The sequence below is a fragment of the Sciurus vulgaris genome (assembly GCF_902686455.1).
Source record: "Sciurus vulgaris genome assembly, chromosome: 10".
Classification (NCBI taxonomy): domain Eukaryota; kingdom Metazoa; phylum Chordata; class Mammalia; order Rodentia; family Sciuridae; genus Sciurus; species Sciurus vulgaris.
In genome coordinates, this window is record NC_136470.1 from 7504076 (window position 1) to 7528727 (window position 24652).

The following is a 24652-nucleotide window of genomic DNA, read 5'->3' on the forward strand; positions in this document are numbered from 1 at the left end:
GCCGAGGGGCACGCCGGGAGAGCCGCGACCGCCCCCTTCCCTCCCTGAAGAAGGGAGAAAGGGGTATTTCCGACGAAAGACGGTCCTTGCGGAAGGGGCGGGGCCATCTAGGTTCCGCCCCTCCTGGCGCGTGCGGAGCCAGGGTGCGAGTCCGGCTGTCCGCGCTAAGGCCCGCCCCTGCACCGGAAGGAGGGCGGCGTGGGGCGTACTCCCTCTCGGGTCAGAGGAGCCGAGCCGACGTCGAGCGGGAAGTCACGTGACGCCACGACCCGCGTACGGGAGGGGGCGGGAGGAGAGGGAAGGAGGCGGGGCGACCCTTCTCGTGGGTCACGCGCAGCCGGAAGTGGCGACCTGCGTTGAATCCGAGATGGGGACTTCCCTGGACATCAAGATTAAAAGAGCGAATAAAGTTTATCACGCCGGGGTAAGTGGAAGGGTGGCCGGGCCTGCAGATTCCATTGTCCCAGCGTTCCACGCACCTCCGGGCGACGCTGGGCGAGTCCGAATGACACCGCCAGGTGCGCCCCAGCCAGGTGTGTCCCCCCAGGTGCGTCCCGCGCGCTGCCTGCTGCCGCGTGAGCGACCCGTGGAGGGCGTCTGCGGGGAGCGCGAGGGTCAGGGCGCGGCCCCGGCGCTGCCGCTGTCGGGCTCGCACGTCCCCTGGCCCGCGGTGTCCAGGCGTGACCTGTCACCTTGAGCCCTCCGGGTGGAGGAGCTGATGATCAGGCAGGCGCCCCTTTCCCTCTCCCCAGCGTGGCTGCAGCGGTCTAATGAACGACAAGGTTAATTAACCCTGAAAGCAGAAATGTGCACACCTGGTGGAAGCATCCTTAGGCAGTGGTCACTAACAACACGCACAGCTTACTCTCTTCCTGCGAAGGAATGGCAAATTAAACGCAGGTCAAAAAGAGCGACCCTTTACGTCGTTGACAAGTTTTGTGCCATTGGCCCCCACAGACTTCGGTTTCCTTATTTGCAAAATGAGAATATTGAAAGTTTCCTTTAACTCAAAATCTGAACCCTTACCTACATCAGAATCAGTCACCCTGGAGCATTTTAAAATATTATTGATATGAATATCTCAACTACAGAGATAGGGTGATGCTGATGTTCAGCAGCTAGGGTTGAACACTTATTCCCACACTCTTTGGGATAAAATTAATAGCAGTCCTTGGTCATATGAATGCAGAGTGGTGTCAGATAGGGCAGAATGCCAGGCAAAGATCTTGAGTGGATACTAAATGTTTGGATAAGAGTTGGGGGAAACCTAGCGTTTATACAGACTCAAATGGCCACCTCTCAGGTTATCTTAACAAAGCATACGCTACATCTATAATGGATGACTGCTAGTCACCAGACAAAACCAAAGTCAACAAGAACAACACCTTCTCGTCACCACTGACAAGACTGACTGAGATTATGTACCCCTCGTGCATTGAAAAGGATACAATCACCTATGTAGTATTCTTGCCAAAATATTTAATTTGTATGGGTTCATAAACCTGGCATATACCACTTGAGGGTCATTCAGTTCAACAGTTGACCAAGATTGCTCAGAAACATCAGTGTCTTGAAGAAAAGGCAGGAGAGGTTTTCGAGATTAAAACACAGCTAAAGTACATGGGAACCAAATACAATGCACAATTTTTTATTAAAAACTTAAATATGGACTATATGTTAGGTAATAGTTTTGTATTGGTGTTGAATTTCAACAGTGTGCTGTTTGTATTTTGGTTACATTGGAGAATATTCTGCATGCTGAATATTTAGAATCGAAGTGTTACAGTGTTACAGTAACTAAACCCAGATGGTCATGCCTGTGCACGTTTGTGTTCCTGTTTGTGTGTACAGGAGAAGCAGCAATTGTGGCAGGATATTAAAGATTGCTGGCCCTTGTTGAAAGCTTTGTAGGTCTACTTTATATTCTTTAAAAAAAAAAAAAAACAGCTTTATAGACATATAATCCAAATATCTTAAAGTCCACCGTTTTACAGTATAATTCAGGGTTTTTAGCATATTTACAGAGTTGTGCATTCACAACAACTATCTAATTTTAGAACATTTTCATTATCCCCCAAAGAAACCTTGTACATATTACTAGTTAGACTCATTCCCTCACCCTACTCAGTCCTGACAATCACAAATCTATTTTCTGTCTCTATGGATTTGCCTATTTTAAACATTTTATATAAATGGAATAATACAATATGTGGCCTTTTATAACTGGCTTCTTTGACCTAGTGTAATGTTTTCAATGTTCATGCTACATGTAGTAGCATGTGTCAATTTCTTATTAATTTTTGTGGCTAAATAATATTCCCTTGTATGGCTAGACCACATGTTTATCCTTTCATCTGTTGGTGGACATTTAGGTTATTTTCATCTTCTGACTATGATGAATAATGCTGTTATGGACATTCTAGTACAAATTTTGTGTGAACATGTGTTTTCATTTTTCTTGGGTATATTCCTAGGAGTGGATTTTGCCCAGTAACTTTACATTTAACTGTTTTTGAGGAGCCAGTCACAAAGGGCACCCACCTCATTGTCCACCAGGAGTACCTGAAGTTCCCAAGTTTTCCACTGCTTTGTATCCATATGTCTTTTCTGAAGCTTGGAAATTGTTCTGAATAATAATGGAGAAGGGGCAATGGCAAGTACATTTGAAAGTCTGACATTTTACTCAGAAATGTTATCCCAACTGAGATGCTGAGATGGTTTTTTAAATTAATGTACAGGTAATGAAAAGTACATTTAGAAAAGATGCAAGAAATGATGCGGTAAAGTTGCCCCAGTGGAACTCAGGCAGCCAGGACTGTCCCCATGGCAGCAGAGTTGAAGATGGCTTCAGCTGTGCCCCATAGCATATCCCTTGGTGTGGTTACCAGGTGACTTACAGCAGTGTTCCTTAATCTTCAGTCACTTTTCACATTTAAATGTATTTTAAAAGGAGACCTTATATGATGATTGTAAAGAAAAACCTGTCTGACCTCTACTAACTTCACCTTTTTTTTTTTATTTTTAAAGGGAAGAAAGAAAGTAAAAATTTACTAAACCGATTGGGTCTAATCAGCTGACAAAAATATATACCTGGCCATGTGTGCACATGACTTAGGTGCTAGACTCCACGATCTGCCCCTTCAGGATAGGTGGAGTCTACAGCCAGCACTGTCATGATTGCATCCTGAGCTCCAGGTGCAAGATCTGGAGCTGGGTGGTCACTTGGTGAGGTCTCAGTGCCCATGGACAGTGCATACTCCCAAGTGTAGTTTGCACCTGGGTGGAGAGAAGGACAGCTCTTTCCCACCTTCACTTGGCTCCAGGTGGAGCTAAGGGCATACAAAGTTTCTGTTTCCCTCCATCAATTTCAATAGCAGTGGTAAAGATTCAGTTACCAGAGGTTCAGCTACTAAAGATGTGCAGTTCTTGTAGTTGGACCCTCTTTGTCTGACCCTAAGCAATAATACCCCAGACTTGAGGCCATAAGTGTTTGTCATTCAAGTGAAACATGTTTGTCCACATAACCATATAAAACTATCCTATGTACTCAGCAGAGGTACTTGGGAAACATGGGTTTAGGGTTTTTAACATCCAGTATCACTCACTTTTCTAATTAAGAAATTGAGACTGAGACTCAATTTGATCAAGGTTGAAGAATTTGATCACCTAACTAATGACAGCTAGGTTCCAACTCAGATCAGTCCAATTCCAAATTGTGTCCATCTAGCACTTATTAAACAGTGTCTTAGAGTGACCATTTTTATGCAGAATGGTGGAATCCGTAACATGGAAATGGCTGTTATTTCCTAAGATGTTATAAATAACATTGTCATATTTCAGTTAAAAAAATGATATGGCTTCTATTCTGGAATATGCTGATTCTAACTTTTTGGGGGTGTTGCAGGTATAGGATCTTACTATGCTTGTTACCTAGGCTGGCCTTGAACTCAATCCTCCAGCCTTAACCTCCAAGGTAGCTAAAATTACAGGCATGTGCCACTGTACCTAATATTATACTGATACTGTTTTTTTCAGACTTTCAATTATGAAAGCATTTGAAAACAGTTTTGATTTTTTGTGGATGCCAGAGAACCTAAGTTATACTTGGATTTAAAATTGATATTTTTTCCCTAGAAAAAAATGTTGACAAAATTATTAAATTTGAAGCATTAAAAATACAAGTGCAATACATGCCATATAAGAAAGATGTAAAGAAAAGGCTCTTTGGACTTTCCTTCCTGCCCTTAAAAGTATTCACAGGTGGTTTGTGTACTGTTCCAAACATGCATATACACACAAGTGCAACTGGCATCTTATTCTTTTTTGCTTAATAGCATATCTTTTTTTTTTTATTTATTTTTATTGTAAACAAATGGGATACATCTTGTTTCTCTGTTAATAGCATATCTTTATCTGGAATTCTTTTCATACCAACACATTTTCATCAGTCCCATTTTTTTTAGATTGTTACTTAAGCAATAAATTCATTCAGATTCAACCAGTGTCTTGATCTCTGGAAGACTGCGGGTCAAGCAGAGATACGTAAATACATAAAATGCAAGGTGATAAAGTGCTCAGATAAGAGCGTGTGTGGCACAAAGTGTGATCTAGTCATTTTGGGGAAGAAGAAGCTGGTGCTCTTCTGGAGCTTCATCAAACCTAATTTTGAAAATGAAGTATTGAATCAGGGTCCAATCCCTGCTACTTTAGACACTGAGGCTTGGGGGTGCATCTATGGCTTAGTGGCAGAGCACTTGCCTAGCATGTGTGAGGCACTGGGTTCGAGCCTCAGCACCACATAAAAATAAATAAATAAAATTATTTTAAAAGAGAAGCTGAGGTTGCTGGATTGCCAGTTTGAGGCCAACTTTGGCAACAATTGTTGTTTTGTTTTTACTGAAATAACAGTGTAATTTACAGCACTCCTGGGAAATGAATAGCAACCATTTTCATGTTGGCTTCAATTAGGAGGAGCGGACAGTGAGCAAAGTGAACCAGTTCTTGTGGACATTTGGGAAGTAATCTCAGTTCAGGGAAAGGTTTTTTACAGTCACTCTTCCTTGTCTGAATTGGCAGCAACAGCAATTTTTTTAATGCAACTTGGCTCTATTATCTTTCCAAACTATTTCTTCGGTTGTCTTCAAGTTTATTTTGTCTTATTAAGAACACACTTCCTAAATTCAACATATTAAATTGTAATTCTCTTTAGAAATGCAGATATTTCCCACCAACTACTGCTGCAGTTGCATCCCAGAAGATTTTTGCTTTTTCTAGGTTAGTAAATTATAAGCACACACCCTTAACCCCTTCTGGTCCTGCTGGAGAGGGACAGGGGACCAGGAGAGAGATGGAATGAATTTGGAAGAAGTGGACTCACCTGCTCAGAGTCAGGAGTAGACACTGCCCCAGGGGCCCTGTTAAGGCTTCTTAGTTTAGTAACCTCCTGCTCTGTAGCATCATGGAAGATACCAGCTTAAATACTCTACTGTCATGTCCCAAAGTTGTCTGCAGCAAGATTTGATCCATATTATTTTTACTATTGCACAACTTTAATATCTTCTAATTTCTATTATGATTTTTTTTACATGAGTTATTTAGGAATGTGTGCTTTACTTTGTAATGTGGCAACAACTCTGTCACAGGCTTACGATAATTTCTAATTTTAGAATTTCAATTTTATTTCATTAGTTAACTTTTTAGAGCTGGGGTCTTGCTAGGCTGCTCAGACTGGCCTCTAATTCCTGGGCTCAAATGATCTTCCTGCCTTAGCCTCACATGTAGCTGGGATTACAGGCTTTTACCACTATACCTGACTCATATTTAAATTTGAGAAAATTCTTTATGAGCAGAATTATGGAAAGAGTAGCTTTAATAAGAAAGCGAGATTTTGATGGCGTAGAGGAATGTCAAGTCTAATGGCCAGGAAAAGACAATATGGGACTGTTTACTATAATTATAATGGGTAGTTACAAACATGTGGTGTATACCTCCATCATTGCACTGATTGCCTTCTGTTGTCATGACTGTGTTCTGAATCTACCCAATTAAAATACATATATTTTTTAATATTTGTATTCCTAGGCCTGGCATTACCTACCACTTAGTAGACTGCTGAAAAACCATTTGTTAAATGATGACTTGAGGCCTTAAATCATTCAAACAATTTCTAAGACTAATACTTTCTAAATGCATTAATCAGAAAGGGGGAACTCTTATAGGCCATTATGCATTTGCTTTGTGATTGTAAATAATATTGTAGGCATCATTTCTAGACAGATGTTGGTAAGGTTTATTCCTATTTTGACATAGCCCCAAAGCAACATATTGGGCCCCTCATTACTTGTATTTGCTTTAGAATATTCTTTTTTTTTTTTTTTACCAGGCATTGAACTCAGGGGCACTCGACCACTGAGCCACATCCCAGCCCTATTTTGTACTTAGAGACAGGGTCTCACTGGGTTGCTTAGTGCCTCACTTTTGCTGAGGCTGGCTGTAAGCTTGCTATCCTCCTGCCTCAGCTTCCTGAGGCTCTGGGATTACAGGCATGTACCACCACTTCCAGCTAGAATAGTCATGCTTAGGGAATGATTCAAGAAATAGGGGAGGAGAGATTTCAGAATTCCTACAAATATGTTTTTCTCACTTAGGCATAGAAAATAATAGAAAGTTTCCCCAGAGTTGGATTCCCCAGGGTCTTCATCCCAGCTCACTGAAACCCAGGGTGAACACAGACCCTTCCTTAGATTTCCAACATAATGTCATGTCATCTTCTCTATAAAAGTTCTTCCCACTGAGCCTAAAAAGTTGACCTCTTGGGGCAGAGGGTTGTGGCTTAGGGGTAGCGTGTCTGTCTGGCATGCGTGAGGCACTGAGTTCGATTCTCAGCACCACATATAAATAAAATAAAGTAAAGGTCCATCGACAACTAAAAAAAATATTTAAAAACAAAAACTTGACCCCTCTTTCCAAAGCACCATATTTGGATGAGACAATCAGGAATGTGAAAAAAAATTCCCTATTTTCATGTTTCCAGCAAAAGTGAATTTCCTAGGGGACATTGAACTAATACTGTCTTATAAGAACGTGTGACAAGTATTTTAATCCTCACCACTGCTGTGTGGAGGTGCCGATGTCTCATTGTGTGGTTGAGAAGACAGAGGCCCCAAGAGTTCAGTGACATGCCCAGGGCCCTGGCGAGAGCAGACCTTTGAGTTCATGTCTTATTTCTAAGTCCCGACTCATGTGTCTTCTGTGGATCTTAATTCTTATCTATAGGATGGAAATGGCACCTATTCAGAGGTTGCACTTTGAGGATTAAATGAGAGAATGTTTCAGGAGTCATGGATTCTGACCCAGAGTGGTGGCTCAGTTGGTGGGTGGTGATTTGTTCCGTTTCCCACGCCTCCCAGAGTCGGTCTGACCTGTGAGAACTGTTCTTTGTGTGCCATGACGTGGATCACGTTGTACACCCCACAGATGCACAGTAAGTGCTTGTCAGACAGTTCGCATATTGTCAGATACCTGTGGACCTGGAGGAAGGAGGGTGCGGGAACATGGAGAACATACGTGTGTTGTAGCATCTTTGACCCTGAAAGCCGCGTGTGATTTTGGTGTTGCTATATACTTCTTTGCATGGTACAGTAATATGTTCTTGATCAAAAAGTTTGACTAAGATGCATTAGAAATTCTATCTTCAGTGCACTGGGGAGCTTATTGGTTACAAGAACTCTGCAGTAAATCTTTCTGTAATGTAAATATAATTCATTTGTTTTTATAATTCAGAATGTTTACATTCTTAAATCTGGCACAATGTACTCATGAAAATGACACTGTTAAATATTATGGTTGTGGAATGCATAAATAAGAGGTTTACTCCCAGCGCAGCAGGTTCCAGTGACAGGGGATTTATGCACTGTGGGCCGATTACTATAACCACAGAAACCTCTAGATCTGCATTTTGTCTTACTTGGCTCACATGTAATTTCTTGTTTAAAAAATAAAGAGTAGAAATCCTGTACATACAGCTCATTATTATGAAGAAAATATTGCAAAGCTGAAATACTATTAAAAAAATAGCCTAACTATTCTACTTGGGGTCCTACTGAATTCTTGTAAATGAATTATAGTGGGTCTCTTTTCACTGATAAACTAATATTCCTGAAAAGGCTTGTCTCCTAAATCATGACCTAACCCTTGTATAATGCATGAGAGGGATTTGCAGAATTATCCTAGCTAGCCTCCTTGAAAACTGGGGTGCAATAAAACTGTCCCGTAGTTCTCCATTATTGCCGCAGATCTCACGCTGGCCTGAGCCAGCTCCACCACGACAGGGTGTGTCTGCTTCCAGATGCAGCAGCTGGACAAGTCTCAGCACACCATACGCTCTTGTCCTGGTGGGCTGCTCTCACTGCTCTCCTGTCCTGTCCTCCTGGATTCTGCTTGTCAGCGGCCCGCCTTCCCTGTGGCCCGGAACCTTCAGTCCTCGCCCTCTACCTCATTGCTGTTGCTCCCCAGTGCTGAGGCCCAGCTGTGCTGCTCACAGGCTGGACAACCCAGTGGTCTGGGGAGATGACACCTCTCTTGTCCCGGTTCTTCCCCCTCGCAGGCCTCTTCACCACTCGGTGGCCCAGGCGGTCTGTCCGTGTTTGTCTTCCACTGCAGTGAACGCTGATTCTCATCATAGGTGGCACAGCGCTCGACCTTTTCTGCCAAGTTCACTTCCCTGTCACACTTGGCCTGCTTCCCCCCTTCCCCCCAAAAACGCTGCCCTCCCATCCCTTATGTGTCCTTCTACTGGGTCAAAGTAGCCCCTCTGACACCTGTCACTCAGTGTCACACCTCAGCTCCCTTCTCTGCACTCTTCTGCTCGCACTCAATGGCTGACCCCTTAGCAAGGCAGAGTCCCAAAAGTCAGATGGTGAAGCTGGGTTTCCATTTCCTCTCTATTTCATTTCAGTTACACCTGAAGAGTGTTATATGCCCTGGCTCCTCACCTCTTCCCCGCTTTTCCTCCGGTAGTTGTTATATCTGCATGCAGTTCTTTTCCTAGACATGTCTGTAGCCCCCATGCCCCTTAATTATTCTTACAGGCATCAGCCTCCGTTCAGAAGACAGACTGCCATGGTAGCCAGCAGCCATGGGTTACCACTTCCCTTCCGCGTGAGCGCATGAGGCCAGACTCTTTCAGGGGAGCATCAACAAATCAGCAGCCAACAGCAGCAGGCCACGTTCAACTCAGCTTTGCCCTGTTTGTATGTCCAGGACTTGGGGAGGGCAGTCAGTGCCTGGACCTGGCCCTGCTCTCTCTGGCCGTGGGATCCTGGGGTCCTTTCAGTCGGGGCAGGGCTGCTCAGAGCCTTCACCCGGCAGAGCGACATCAATGTGCTCCCTGGAGAGGGCGGTGCCTGCCAGGCCTGTGGATGCATATCCTCCTCTCCCAGAGCACTTTCTAGATTAGCGGTTTCCAGGCCACATTTTGGGGAATCTCACTTCTTCTCTTCTCATATTTATGTTAAAATATAAAAATGGGCAGATTTTAACTTTTCTACAAATAAAACATCAAGTGAAAGCTATCATTAGTATGTCCTGTCATGTTTTCATACAAAGATGTAATGATGGGCATGTTGTAAACACTTGTGTGGAAAGAAGAGTCCTCACTCCCAGTTACCCTCCAGCTCACCTGCACACAAGATTTTCTGGAAATATTTTTATGGTGAGCCTGCTCCTGCCTTGGTTTTCTTATTGTCTGTAGTGTGCAGAAAAAAATTTCAGGCTCAGAGAAGTGGTCTGCTTTCTTAAAGCCATGGAAAATATATTTATCTTTCATACTGTAAATTACAAATCAGTATTCTTTCTTTATAAACAATTCAAGAAAATGAATATTGTTTAGAGTAAAGATTGACCAGAAAAAATTGAAACAATGAAACTAAAATGAAATCTTACATATAATTCTAATGTCATTTTTATAAATATAATGCACATTAAAACAGTTTATATAGATGAACCAGACTTTTGTATTTTAAATGAGGATATCCAGTCCCCTGCTGCCCTCCCAGACTCTTCTTAATGACTGCTCAGATGCCTGCTCAGGCCTCTGGTCACTTTGAAAAGTACTAGTTCACTGTGACGCAGTGGTGCACACCTCTAATCCTAGTGACTGTGAGGCTGAGGCAGGAGGATTGCCTCAAGTTCAAGACCAACCTTCACAATTTAGTGAGACCCTCAACAATTTATTGAGACCCTGTCTCAAAAAAGGACTGGGGTTGTAGCTCACCAGAAGAGTGCCCCTGGGTTCAATCTGCAGTACCAAAAGGAAAAAAAAAAAGTACTGGTTCTAGAATATAATGACCAGCCAGAACCAGTGAGGTTAAAATTTTTTCATTCCAACCCATTTTATTTGGTCTTAAGTCAGAATTTATAGGCTGGCTAACTTCCAGGTACAAGGCAGTAGTACAGAGCGTGGAACACGACTTACAACTTTTCACTTTCATTTACTGGAGGATGTAAACCATCAGTTGATTGATATCCTTGTCTAGTCTCTGCCAGTTTCCTCCTTGACAACTGCCTGGCTGGAGTCCGTGCCTGGTCCCAGTGCAAGCTGGCAGGCTCCAGCCGCCTTCGCTGCTATCCTTGCTCAGTCTGACTTGCACTGTGGTCCTCTGACTCTTAGTGGGAACCTGTCCTTCATCAAGCTGCCCTGACCCTGGGTACTTATGTGCAGATGGGACTTGCCTCTACATAGCTTCAAGGTCACACCAGCTGTGCTCAGGGCAAGTCTGTGGTGTCCACCGCACTTTGCAATGCAGCTGAGTTCCATTAATCTTCACCACCCTCCCTTTCCCTCCCATGGTGGTTCTTATTCACACTTAACAGTTTGTCACATGCCAGGAATGATGTCAGCCAAAAGTTGGCCCTTTTTTGTTTCATCACAAAGGACCATTCAGGACAGTTACCCTAAAACTCAAATTATCATCTTCGGGAAAGGAACAGAAGCCCTATCACTTTAAAGTGAGGGGTAAAAGGGCAGAAATTCCATTCTTCAGTAATAATCAGGGTAAAATTGACTTTTTCTGTTTATTGAAAAAAGACACAATGGTGTTAGTCTGACCATATGTTTCACATCTTTCGAAAAAATTTAAATTAGTTTTGTAAATTTAAAAAATGGCTGGGGCCGGGCTCGGTGGTGAAGGCTTGTCTAGTCTGCGGGAGACCTCAGGTTCCATCCCCAGCGCTGCAAGGAGGAGGAGGAGATGCACCGTACATTGCAAGAAAGGTCAAGTGGTGGGAAGAAGTATCAAATGGAAAGTTCATTCTGCTCCTCCACCGCCAGCTCACGAGCTCGCCCTGCCAACTCACCACCTGTGCTCCCACCGTAGGTCCTCCTCAGAGGAGCCTGAAGCCCAAGCCTGCTGGGTGATCTGCCCACAGTGCCCTTCAGCTGAGACCTTGTTCTCTGTGGCAGATCATCCAGGCTGTCGCCTTCATTTGCGCTGGACTCTCATCCTCTGAGGTTTGCCTGCATCCTGGCTTGGATTTGGATGGGTGACTTTGTCGTTCCTTTGTGAGGCTGTTCAGAGTCTGCATGGCCTGCTGTGGGAAGCTTTCTTTGGTGGAGTCTGTCTACACCACAGTCGTTACTGGGGCATGTAATTGTCCAGCTCCCTGTAACTGAAGCCCTCCTAAACTATTCTTGATAGTCTGGAGTCTTCACCACATTTAGGCCAGCAGTTCCAACCAATGTCAACTTAAACCACTGAGCTACATCCCAACCCTTCTTATTTTTTACTTTTGAGACAGGGCCTCGCTAAGTTCCTAAGGGCCTCGCTAAAGTTGCTGAGGCTGGCTTGAACTTGTCATCCTCCTGCCTCAGCCTCCGAGTTGCTGGGTAATGGGTGGTACACAGCTCCAAGCCCAGTGCCAGCTCTCTAAGCTCTGCAAGTTTAACGCTGTTGAACTCTAAAATCAGGTAATCTCTAGTGACGTGTCATTTTACTAATAGGTAGTCGTCTAACCTCTGAAAGCGCACAGCACACCAGGATTAGGATTTAATGCACCTCTGCTCAAGACCCCATTGTTCACTTTTAGTTTTTATGAATAGTATTGATGGTCTTATTTTTCCTCTTCTCAAACATTGACCTGGTGGCTCAGGTCTCTTTTTTCAGGCTCTAGGTGTTTCAGAACTAGGAATCGGGGACCTCGCCCTTGGGACAGTAGCCTTGCTTCTTGCCGCCTCACATTGCTTGGTATTCCCCCAGTTTTATCTGCTGCCGTGCTTAGAGGAGAGGATATCTGGAACTCAAGCCGCCTGAGAGCAGGTGCCTCCAGTGGGCGTGCGGAGCCCTTGCTGGAGGAATGACGGTGTTACCTCTGCATGTGGCCTGGGCAATTGGTGCCATAAGTCATGCCAGTAGATACCTTGATGTTTTGTTACAGTTCCATTGCTAGTGAACCTTTTTAAAAATACTTTTTTAGTTGTCAGTGGTATTTTATTTTATTTATTTATATGCAATGCTGAGGATCGAGCCCAGGGCCTCACACACGCCCGGCAGTGCTCTGCCACTGAGCCATGACTCCAGCCCTGACTTTTTATAGACTTTTTGCTTAGTCACTTAGAATGAGCCTATGTCCATAAAGTAGTATAACTATATTTCCTTCTATACTTGACACCTGTACTTGATACCTCCATGTTTGTTTTGTTTTAATTGAGGCACAATTGCATGTAATAGAGGACCCTTTCAGTGTAAAGTTCACTGACGCTACAACCATCTCCTTAGGGCATGGAACAGTTCCGCCACTCCAGAATTCCCTAGAGCCCTTTTTAGTCGGCCTCATCAGTCCTTACAGTTTGGCTCTTCCAGAACGTCAAATAAACGGCATGAACGTGATCATTTGCTCCGGATCTGGCTTTGTCAGTAGCGTATGCATGAGATTCCTCCAAGCTGTCTGTCGTTCTTGCCTTTTATTGCCAAGTCGCCTGCCCTGTGTGTATGTGCCACAGTTGTTCATCCATCCACTCATAGAAGGGTGCTGGGTTGGTTATGGATAAAGCTGCTGGAAGCATTTGTGCAGGGGTTTGGGTGAACGTAAGCACTCCTTTCACTGGGGTGAAATCCAGGAATGGCAGTGCTGGGGAGCATTATCTGCGTGTTAATGACAGCTCAGAGATGGAACATCCTCTGCAAAACTCCTTTCTAGAACTTCAGTGAATACACATAGTATTGGCCATCACTCACAATGTGGAAAAATATCTGGTGATTGTTTATTCTGTTTTTCAAGAAGATGGAGAACAGTTGTTTTACAAGAATAGTGGAAATGGGGATACCTAATACATTGAAATCTCTTCAATGTCTCCGATTTCCATTTTCCAAACAAAATGAGTCTCTGAGTGCTATTAAAGAATAGAACGTTTCAATAAGCAATTAATTGTCTCATTCCTTTTTTCCCACTTGGCTCGGTAACTTACCTGTGATTCATCTTCGCGTTAGTTAACTACTTAGTGCATTTGATTCCCTGTTGGTAGATAAGGAGCTTGCATTATCGTGTACAGGATCTTTCAACCAAATGTGGTCTAAGAGTACCAGGAGGTTGTGAGGATAGAAGCGAAATGTCAGGAGGGAAGGGCTTGTTTAGATGTGCAATGACTGTCATGGTTGGACCTACTTTGCAGCATCAGAAAGAAAAAGACTGAAAGCCAGGTGCGTGGTGCACACCTGTAATCCAGCAACTCAGGAGGCTGAGGCAGGAGGCTCGCAAGTTCAAAGCCAGCCTAAGCCAACTTAGTGAGACCCTGTCTGTAAATAAAATACAAAATAGAGCTGGGGATGTGGCTCAGTGGTCAAGTGCCCCTGAGTTCAGTCCCCGAGGGGAAAAAAAGGAAAGAAAGAGACTGGACAGAGAATGGCTGAGGCATTGAAGCAAGAGGCTTTTACTTCTTTGCAATTGTGTTCAAGTCCAAAAGCAGAGCAATGTGACTTTTAGCATTCCATCTACAGATCTTTTCCTGAGGAAAGACCACTATAGCTTTGTGTTATCAAAATCTAAGAGATTTAGAGCTTTGTTCACTTAGGTCTAGAGGCATTCTTCCCCTCTGGGGTTTATTTTATTTAAAAATGGATTGATTGTGTTAACAGGTCATCAGTTCACATAGCTCAGCACTCATGAGTCTCTAGATAGCTACCATCTACCCTCCTCCCACCCACCCTTTAAGGGTCCTCTCCTACTGGACAGGAAGAGCTGTCCATTCTCGTCATCCTTTCTGAAGGTATTGTTTGCATAAACAAGTAAATGCGTACAAATGTTCCTTTTCTCCACTTTCTCCCTAATGGTGCAGCATGCAGCTTATGAAGAAAAAAAAAAAGGCATCTGTGGGCAGTGGGAGGCTAAACTAGACAAGTTGATTCATGGGCAACAACAAGTTAGTCCTGCAAAAGAAGGAAAAGGAAGACCGGCAACCCTGCACCCCACATGTCCTTATGTGAATGATCTCTAGCACCTTGTTAAAGGAAAAACCACTTTCCTCTTGTTGGCATTAAATTGTTTATAAACTTCTGTATCATAAACAGTATTGCAGTGAATAAGTCATTTCCCATCTGCAGGTGTATCTGTGGACCAATGTGTTTTTAAAATAGTTTTGGTGTTGCCAAGTGGCCATTAGAACATTTTAGGTTCTTCTCAGCAACAGAGAGTGCCTATTGCACCTTACCCTCAACACAATGTGATCACACCTTTTGGATTTTTGTTTTAGTTACTATTTCTCATATTTTTGTTGAGATTGAACATTTTTCACAGGTTTAAGAGGAGTTTGCATTTCCTTTTCTGTAAACTCTTTATTCAAGTCATTTACCCTCTTGTGAGGTTGGGGGTCTAGCTAAGCTGCCTGGGCCAGTCTCAGACATTTTTTTTTTTGCTTATTTTACATATTTTATCAGGCATGGGGTAGTAAATCTTACCAGGTGTCTTTGATCTGTGGGAGATTATTATATACTTTTTCTCTTGAGACCCATTAATATAGTAACATTTCCCTCATTATTGAACTGCATAATCCCACTTGGTTATGGAGTACTAAACTATTCTTTAAAGTTACCGTTGGATTGTATTTACTGATGTTTAAGACCTTTGCATGGTATTTATAAGTAAGAATAGTCTAATATGCCCTCTCTCCCTGTAAATGTTGTCTTACTACTCTGATGTCACTGTTACATTTTATTTTTTGAAAAGTTCTTTGTACAATGGAGTTTTCTTTACACATTGGGAATGATCTGTGGAACTCTCTGGGCCTCATGCTTTTAGGAATGTATTTATAAATAATATCTTTCTCAAAAGTGATTTGCTTAGATTTCATATCTCCTTTGGAGTTATTTTGTAAAAATTAATTTTCCTAGAAAAATAATTCACTTTGACAGTGTTTTAAATTTGCTTATACTCAACTGAACAGTGTTCAATATTTTTGCCACTTGATCTCCATAGCTCTGGGATTCCCTTTTGTTTCTTACTTTGGATGTTTGTGTTTGCTTTTCTTTCTTTTTCTTTTGTTTTTTTGGGTGGGGGACAGGTAACGGGGGATTGAACTCAGGGGCCACTGAGCCACATCCCAAGCCCTGTTTTGTATTTTATTTAGAGACAGGGTCTCACTGCGTTGCTTAGCTAAGCCTCACCCTTACTGAGGCTGGCTTTGAACTCTCAGTCCTGCCTCAACCTCCCAAGCCTCTGGAATTACAGGTGTATGCCGCCACACCCGGCTCTATTTTCTTGATTAGATCAGTGAACAGTTTGCTTTCCTTTCAGGGAGGAAGTTCTGTATACGCCAGGCACTTAACCTTGTTGACGTGTGTTGTAGGTCTTCTATGGCCCTGCTCCTTTTTGTGTATTTTTTTACCTGAGAGGAGTAAATTAATATCTTCCACAACTGGCGTGTTTACCTGATTTTTTCCTGGCATTTCCTGTGGGTTTTGTTTTCTCAGCATTGGTCCTGTGTTCTTTGATTATGTTTCTACTGTGTACCACCAAGCCTGGCGGGAGTGTGTTTTGGGTTTTTGTTTTTAAATATCTTTCTCTATACAGTCCATTTTCTTTGCTTTATGTAATTTTTGTGATCTTATAGTCATGGAGTTTTGTAATTGTCTTAATTGGCACCCTTTCAACTTTTTATTATACCCTAAATCTTCTATATTACCCATTACATATTAATTCCCTACTGTGGACAATTATTCTTACAATTAAATGAACTTAATCCTCAAAATGGTTATTTTGACATTGTTTTTCCAGCTGTTTCTTTATAGTTGTACTTCACTGGTAAATTCCTTGACAAGGACTTTTATATAGTAGTCCTGGGGCTTGGAATTTTTGTTTATGTGGTTGGTTGGACTTTTTGGTTTTTGTTCGTTTGCATTTTTAAAATTGTGTCCTTTGTCCTGGAATGCTAGTTTAGGTAGGTAAAATTCTAGGGTCACACTTGAGCATCTTAGTACTCGACTTTCATTTTTAATTGCACTTTGTCATAGAGAAGTTTGGGGTGTTTTTTCCTCTTACAAATGAACTTTATCTTTTTGCCTCACTTGTAAAGGATTCTCTCTTTTTTGAAACAGTAATTTTACTACAGTCTGTCTTCACTGATGATTCCTAATTCATTTGCTCTTTCAGTGTTTTAAAATTATCTTAGTAAATATTTGTTCTCTTCCATTATTTCAGTTTTTGTACTTGAAAACTTTGTTATGCATGTGGGATGTTCCCTGCCTTCTCTGCCCTATTTGTCATTATTTTCATGATTCTTTTTAAACCTTCCATAAATTTCACTTAATTTATTTGGATTTTTAAAAAAATTTCTGCTCTGTAGTTATTTTATGGCCAAAAATTTCATCTCCTTTTCTTTGGTGGTTTTACTTTTTTCCTTCCATTTCTTTTCTGAGCTTTAAAAAATTTTTTTTCTCTCTTATTTATCCTTGACCTTTCAGCCCTGGGCTCTTACAGCTGTGTTTTTGTTCATCCTTTATAGAAGCAGCTGCTTCATTGCATATTGAAGTTTCGTTGGGAAATGCACATTCACAGTGTTTTCTTTTTTCCTGGTGAATGATCATTAATTCATTCAGTAGACACTCAGTGAGTGCCTACTCTTGCCCAGCACTCTATCCTTGTGGGGTTTATGTCCAGGGACAAGTGGCAGGTAGTAAATTAGGTGCACAAGTACTTGCATAGTATTTGAGAAGGTGATAAGAGCAACGTCAGGGGAGGAGAGACCAGAGTGTTGGCCAGGGGTGGTGGATGAGGCAGTACCTGGTGGTGTCTGAGAAAGAGCATCCAGGTGGAAGGAAGGGTGCATGGCTTGCAGATGCCCAAGGATGTGACTGAAGCAGGCGCAAGGGGCCAGTGGGAGCGGACGACCTCAGAGGGCTGCGCCAGGAGAGAGCCAGATGGGCAAGGCAGAGGGCATGGCCCCTGTGGGGGACTCAGATGAATTTTGGCTTTTACCCTGAGTGAGATGGTGCGTCTCTTAGAGTTCTTTTAAGTACAGGAGTGACATGGTCTGTCATCATCTGCCACTTGAATCTCTCTCCTCCTTCCTTCTCCCACATTCCCTCCTTTTAGTTTTTTAATCTGTTCTGTGTCCCTCTGGGTTTTGGGTTTTTTTGTTTTTTTGTGGTGCTGGGGATTGAACCCAGGGCTTTGTGCATGTGAGGCAGGCATGCTACCAACTGAGCTATATCTCCAGTCCTCTGCTGGTTTTTTGTTTGTTAGTTCTAGTTTTTGTGTGTGTGTGTGTATGTGTGTGTTGTGTTATGGTACTGGAATGGAACCTAGGGCCTGGCTCATGCTAGACAAGTGCTCTACCACTGAGCTACGCCCCCAGCCCAGGTTGTTTTAGTGTCCCCTTCTTGTGGGAGGTGAATTCACTGTTGGGCCAGGCTGCCAGGAGCTTTCCAGCAGGCCCAGGTTTCGCTTGTCTTCAGCCTGTAAGATGGCCAATGGCAGAGGCTTCACCACACAGCCTGGGGTGCGGCTCAGTTGCTCCCAGGGGCGCCTCGCTTCCAGAAACGGATTTGCTGCTCTTTCTAGTTCCCTTCCTGCTTGCCTCTCACCTCCTGTAGCAGACCTGCCCCCGTCTCGAGAAGTCGAACTGTCTCCTGGCTTTGCCCAAATGGAGCTGGTGGCTGCTGCTTGTTCTTTTGGGTGGATTCCAGGAAGCCAAGGGGGGAATGCTGACCTGATGCCTCGTTTTCAAAACCTGGAGTCCCAATAAGATTTTGACATTTCATTCCACAATATGAAAAGGAAGAAAAGTTACACAGTTTAGCAGTGACCTCTTACGTGGAGAGAAGAAGAAATTGGAGGACGTAGTCTCTTGTACCACTTGGTAGTGGCTTCTGCAGAATGCCGGTGAGGGGTGACAGAGAGCACTGTGCTCTGCCCAGGCGATCAGTGGGCCTCTGGTGGAAGGTAGACTCAGGGACACCTTTCAGTACAACCTCCTCCACACCTAGAGAACTGGGGATGGGTGGTGCTCTTGGCCCAGAGGACAGGATTGGTGGATTCCAGCTGCCTGTGCTGCCTGCTTTGACAAAGAGCATGGGGAGACGTGCAGGCTGGAGCTCGGGGTCACCCCACGGTCTTCTAGAGCACGCAGCGTGGGAGCTGCATCCTCCTCACCTTTCTCAGGACAGAACCCCCTCGAGATGACAAAAGCTGTGACTCTTCTCCCTAAGCAGCCATGCACCTGCAGAGATTTCTTCCTGTCGTTTCCAGGTTCCCTGCTATCCTTAAGTCTGGGAGTGCTCTGTGCTGGAGCCCGGGCCCCAGCTGAAGGCCCTGCCTCTTGTGTTACGGGAGGTGTTGGTACTCCCCAGACCCTTACATCTTACTCTCTTCTTGTCGAGAGTCTAGACAAGTCAGGGGTCCTAACTCTTGTCAAATCATCTTCTGCTTCTAAACTCTTTGGGGTACCCTTGGATTCATTTTATATTCTTTTTTTGTTGGTAGTGATTTTCTAGACCTGTGTATTGTGAAAGTGCCTATCAACTAATATATATATGTATATAAAATATATATATATATATATTTTAAATGTTCTTCTTTAGTTTTCAATGGATCTTTTTATTTCATTTATATGTGGTGCTGAGAATGGAACCCAGGGCCTCACCCATGCCTGCCAAGCACTTTACCACTGAGCCACAACACCAACCCAACAAATATATTTATTTTTAATTTTCTCCATTATATCATTTCTTAATTAACTTAAAGAATGACAAGAGTCCCTTGAGTCATGAAGTATTTACCCTGCTTGCTCCCAAGGAACTTCCCTGCTTTTTCCTTCGAATGCCTCAGGGTGACTGTGTGGATGCCACAGTTGTAACTGCCTCTCAGCAGTCCACTGGAGATCTGTTCCTGCCTGGGAACAGAACTGTCCTCTAGTGTTGTATTCATTCATAATCATTTTGGCTCATTTTATTTCTGGGACATACTAGTTAAGTAATTGGAAATGTACTAGTGAATTTAAATTTATTTTTAAAATTCTTTAAGATGTTGATAGACCTTTATTTTATTCATTTATTTTATGTGGTGCTGAGGATTGAACCCAGGGCCTCACACATGCTAGGCAAGTGCTCCACCACTGAGCCACAACCCCAACTCTGAATTTAAATTATTAAAAATTTAAATTTATTTGATTTGGGTTGTATAAAAAGTTAATCTTCTGCTTATGAAGTTTCTGTACTCTTTAAGAACAAAATGAGTTCTCCCTGAATTTGGCTTAAAATGGAAATGACAGCCTCTAACTAGACTTCAGGGCTTTGGGATGGGTCGTGGGACACAGAGCAAAACTTGTAGCACATTTATTGCACACAGATATTCCCTGCTCTCAAAAGTTTGCGGAGCATAAGAACGTGGCAAAAAAGTTCTTCGCGGGGTGACCGGAGAAATGCGAGGTGGCCGTGTTGAGACGCCAGCCCCACAGGGTTTTGTAAATGGTCGAGGCCACTCTTCCTTTCTGCTCTTTTTCTTTCTTTCCTTTTTTTTTTTTTGGTTGTTGTTGTTTGTTTGTTTGTTTCTTGTCGTCAGCTGCTTTCTGCCATTTGGCAGCAGCGCTCCGTTCTAAAGGTCATTTCAGAAACAGTCATTCTGGGAGGCCGCGTCTAGTGAAAGCCAGGTGCTGCCCCAGAGCGTGGTGTCTGGGCAGAGAGGACACCGGGCCCCCAGTCACTGGTGGTCAGTCACACATGTGCTGGGAAGTGTGTTGCCTTGGTCAGTGTAATTGAGAAAGAACCTAAAGAACAGAACTGTACTTTCTGAAGCCCCTTGGAAGCGACAGTGCACATGCTTGCGTCCCGCAGGGTGAATTGCGCTCTGGAGTCAGCCACGGTGGGCTCTGCCCCACACGGCTCAGCCTGGAAGGAAGCCTCAGGACCGGGGCCAGCCCTGCTCCATCCCAGAATCCAGGTGTCTGATGAACTTCTGGATCTTTGAATGACTTGATTGTTGAGGTGACTTCCTTTTCCCAGTAAGCAAGGTGAGATGTGCTGATAATTGGAGGCTGCCTCTTGTCCCCAGGAAATGCTCTCAGGCGTGGTGGTCATCTCCAGTAAGGATTCTGTCCAGCACCAGGGAGTGTCATTGACGATGGAAGGAACAGTGAACCTCCAGCTCAGCACCAAAAGCGTGGGCGTGTTCGAGGCCTTCTACAACTCCGTCAAGGTGAGGACGCAGCCTCGGCTCCAAAGCTTTTCCAGTGGCTGTGCTCTGTTCACTTGCCCTTGCCTTTTTTTTTTCTTTTGTAGTCGTAGCTGCAGATGGACAGCATGCCTTTATGTTTTATGTGTTGCCAAGGATCGAACCCAGGGCCTCACATGTGCTGGGCAAGAGCTCTGCCACTGAGCCACAGCACCCACCCCTGCCCTCCATCTTTATTGGTGCCTTGTTGCTTGCAAGGGACGGTGATCGTGATCGCCCCACTTGCAATACTTACTAATCAACCCAGAAGCAGGAAAGCATTCAGATATTTTGTTTCTAAAATTATCCTGTTATGAAAAGTCTGCTGGCATTTATCCCTACTCCATTCATAGGGTTAGGAGAGCATAGAGAGATCAGAGGTCCTCTGAGAAGGTGGCCTGGTGGCTCAGGGACATCACTTGCCTTCCTCCATCAGAACTTCACTTACCAGCTGCGCCTGTTGTTCCTGTCCCATCTGACTTGAAGGTCAGAGGCAGATGGAGCAGTAGATCTTCTTTTTGCCACTTAGGGTAGAGTTTTGAGTTCCAGAATGTAACCTCTTTTTCTAAACTGTTTCCCTTTCTTGAAGGCCACATGAACTCTTTAATGGAGGAAGAAGAGTGAGTAGGGAAGGGTGCTTCATGGGGGTCAGATTTAGGAGTTCCCATGTTCTTGCCCAGTTCTCTTTTAAGCCACTGTTGTTAGTGATTCCCTTCCTGAGTCCTGGGTTTTCTGAGGGTGCTGCTGCCCCAAAGCCCTGCAGCCAGCGCCGCCTTCCTCTCAGAGGCCAGCAGGAAGATGTGTGCAGATGGCCAGGGCTGGAAAGAGGCCTGCTGTGCCATCAGCTGCAGCGTCAGGCTCCAGAGGCCAGAGGGCTGTGGGGAGCTGGGGCAGCGTGACCAGAGTGGAGACAGCCTGGATGAGGAGGAGCCATGGCTCACACATGGCCCTCATGGCCAGACAGCTTCACCGTGTCCCCCTCTGCATCCTGCAGGTAGTGATTATTAGGACAGCTAATGAGATATTTGGGCAGGAGAGAGGGACATGTGGGCTCCTTTCCTGTTGTGTGCCAAGCCCCTCGGTGTCTGATGTTATAATGAAACTGAAATTTTTATTAAGTAAAAATTGTCCATACTTAAAAAAACGGAGTGAACTCCTTGTGCATCTCCAGACCCGTCTGTGTCCAGGAACTCAGGGTGCTGCGTCCTTGAGATGATGACTAGTGCTCAGATTTGAGGGGACACCTACGCGTGCACGCTGACAAATAGCTGACTTTGTTTGCAGCCAATCCAGATTATCAACAGCACCATAGAAATGGTGAAGCCAGGAAAGTTTCCCAGTGGCAAAACAGAAATTCCTTTTGAATTTCCTCTCTACGTGAAGGGTAACAGAGTTCTGCACGAGACCTACCATGGCGTGTTCGTCAACATTCAGGTGAGCTTCGGAATCCCACGCACTTGGCTTTAGAATTTTTCTGCTGAAAACTGGCTTCGTCTTTTCCACTGATAGTTGACAGATGGACCCAAGAATTTAATACTGGATTTGTTGCCGAGACCTGCATGTATATTCTGAATTGATTTCTCATGCCCCTCTGCTAACTGCATTTCATGTGTGACCATTATTTTGACAGGAACCAAGCTGTAACTTCTTCCTTAAAATTTCTTTGCTTCCGCTGTGTTCCTAAGAAGTGGCACTGACCTCTGTCAGGGGCGCTTTTATTGTCGGATGATGGAGATGCCCACACTTCTCTCTGGTACCAGCACCAATTGTCTTTTTTACTCTTATAAATATCCCTTTGTTTAATACCCCGAGGCTACTTCTTTAGCACAGGCATGCATGCATTCTTCATTGAGCAAAACTTGTCAATGAGGGGAAGTGGGTTTGTGACTTCTGTCACCTCTGCTGGTGACGGTGGCTTTCACAGTTCTATTGTTGTCTCCAGAGCAGAGCAGTCATGACTCCAGGCAAGAGGAAGAGCATTTCCTTCTTCAGCAGGAAGAAAGGGACTTTGTGCTCCACACCTTGTAGCAGTCCCATTATAGAAGTCACAAAACTTCAGTCTTGCACAGGCGCAAGAGGGTTGAAAGTTAGGAATGCATTTGATTTAGTAAGTTCAGCTGGTAATTTGGGCTTAGTAGATTCCACTCCCCTGCTTAAAACGTATCACTTTAAAACAAAAATCCTCCCACCACTTAGGAGGGTGTAACCCACGGTTGATCTGCACGTGTTTCATGAGCTGCCTGAGATCCGTCAAGAAGAAACACGTGCAGGACAATGACTATGCAGGACAATGACTCCCTTGCAAGTGACATCTTGCTGTGAAGAGAAAACATGTCTCCGGTTCTTCATGGTTTGTGCACCTGCTTCAGGCAACACATATGTCTCTATCTACGGGCTTGGGGTAGCCTGGGAGGAGCAGCAGGGATGGGTCCAGATCAGAGACAGCCGCTAGGGCGCATGCACGGACCAGCTGCTGGGAGCTGAATTTGAGCGCCAACCAGCTTTCTAGGCCCGGAGTATTTCTACCACCAGAAATAGAGTGAATGAAAATGTGAGGAAACTGGAGATATCTCAGGTGTTCCATGTTGAAATCTGTTTTTATTCTGTATCGAGTCAGCAGCAACTGACTTTGCCCCCACAGTCAGTCTTCCAGTCTGACTGTGATACTCCAAGGCCGTGTTCATTAGAAACCAAGTGGAATGAGATCAAGTTTTTACTGGTCATACTTGTTATTCTCTCCTTCGTTTTTCATTTTATTAAAAAGTTAACATTTAAAATTGAATTCAAAATGTCACCCTTTTCCAAAGATTCAAAAAGACATACAGCTGTACATACGGGAGTGGTATGCTGTGTCCCTGTGCGGAGTGTGCGAACCAGAGGCTGCTTGAAAGGAGCAGGGAGGGCTGGCTCGGTGGTAGAGCGGCTCACCTGGCCTGTGTGAGGCCTGAGTTTGGTTCTCAGCCCTGCATATAAATACACAAATAAATTAGTTAAATAAAGGCCCACTGACAACTAAAAAATATATTTTTAAAATGCAGCAGGGGAGTTAGCAGGTGGTAAATTCCCTAGTAAAGTAACCACCACCCTACCCACCTCTTTATTTCACTCCTTGGATTTTTACCGCTTGAGGGTTAACCTCGGAAAGCTGTAACTGGGAATCGTACATGTCCCCAAATACCTCGCAGCTTCTAAAGCTGAGATTTGTTCCTGGTTTGACCCTGGATTTACCTGAGCTCATCAGCGTGTCCTGTCATGTTCAGCATTTGTTGGCTCCTGGCTGTCTGTCCTTTCCCCTGCCCAGGGCCCTATGGCCTCTGCCACTCAGCGGCACTCCCTGCCCTGCTCTCATTTTTATATGTATTTATTTTTTCTGAATCATTTCAAAGTTAAGATTCTTAACAACTTCACGTCATAATACCTCAGTGTCCCTCTCCAAAAAATCAGAGCGTCTCCTGCACATCACAGTCGTCATGTCCCGTCCATCAAAATCAGCATGAAGCCTCGAGCGCCGTCCAGCTCCCAGGCTGCATCCACATCCGGTGCTCCGCTCTGCGCAAATCTGCCTAAGAGAAAGTAGGAGCGTGGCTCCTGGCTCTGTCCTGTCCTTCCGTTCAAGGACTTGATGCTCTTTCTCTAGTAGAGCAAGTGCCACCCAGAGAGGACGGTGACCCTCTGTCATGTGCCCCTCAGCACGGGGTGGCAGGCCCTCACCCTCCACTCTTGCTGCGCTCTCTCTAGATTGACGTGGGCACATTATTTTGGATAAAACTTCTTTTGTTAGGCCCTAATACCACCTTTCTCATACGGACATAAAGAGAGTTTTCATTTATAATTTAAAGTGTGTTGAGGTTACATAACGTAAAAATCACGAGACAATAAAGGGTTTAAAATGTGGCCCACACTAAACCCAGCTCCCACGGCCGTGGGTGCACTGCCCCTTGGGAGGCCTGGTGCAGCC

The 24652-nt window shown here is 44.2% G+C and overlaps 1 protein-coding gene across 2 annotated transcripts in view; it reads left to right on the forward strand.

Moving 5' to 3' along the window:
* The first annotated feature begins 285 nt into the window (after nt 1–285).
* The window catches only part of LOC306670527 (vacuolar protein sorting-associated protein 26C), a 39186-nt gene continuing 14819 nt past the window's right edge, over nt 286–24652 (forward strand). For both annotated transcript variants that reach the window (XM_079155197.1, XM_079155198.1), the window contains exons 1-3: nt 286–424; nt 20536–20679; nt 21979–22128. In XM_079155197.1, the coding sequence (XP_079011323.1) occupies nt 368–424; nt 20536–20679; nt 21979–22128 (351 nt within the window). In that variant the 5' untranslated portion in view covers nt 286–367. The remainder of the gene's footprint in view (nt 425–20535; nt 20680–21978; nt 22129–24652) is intronic.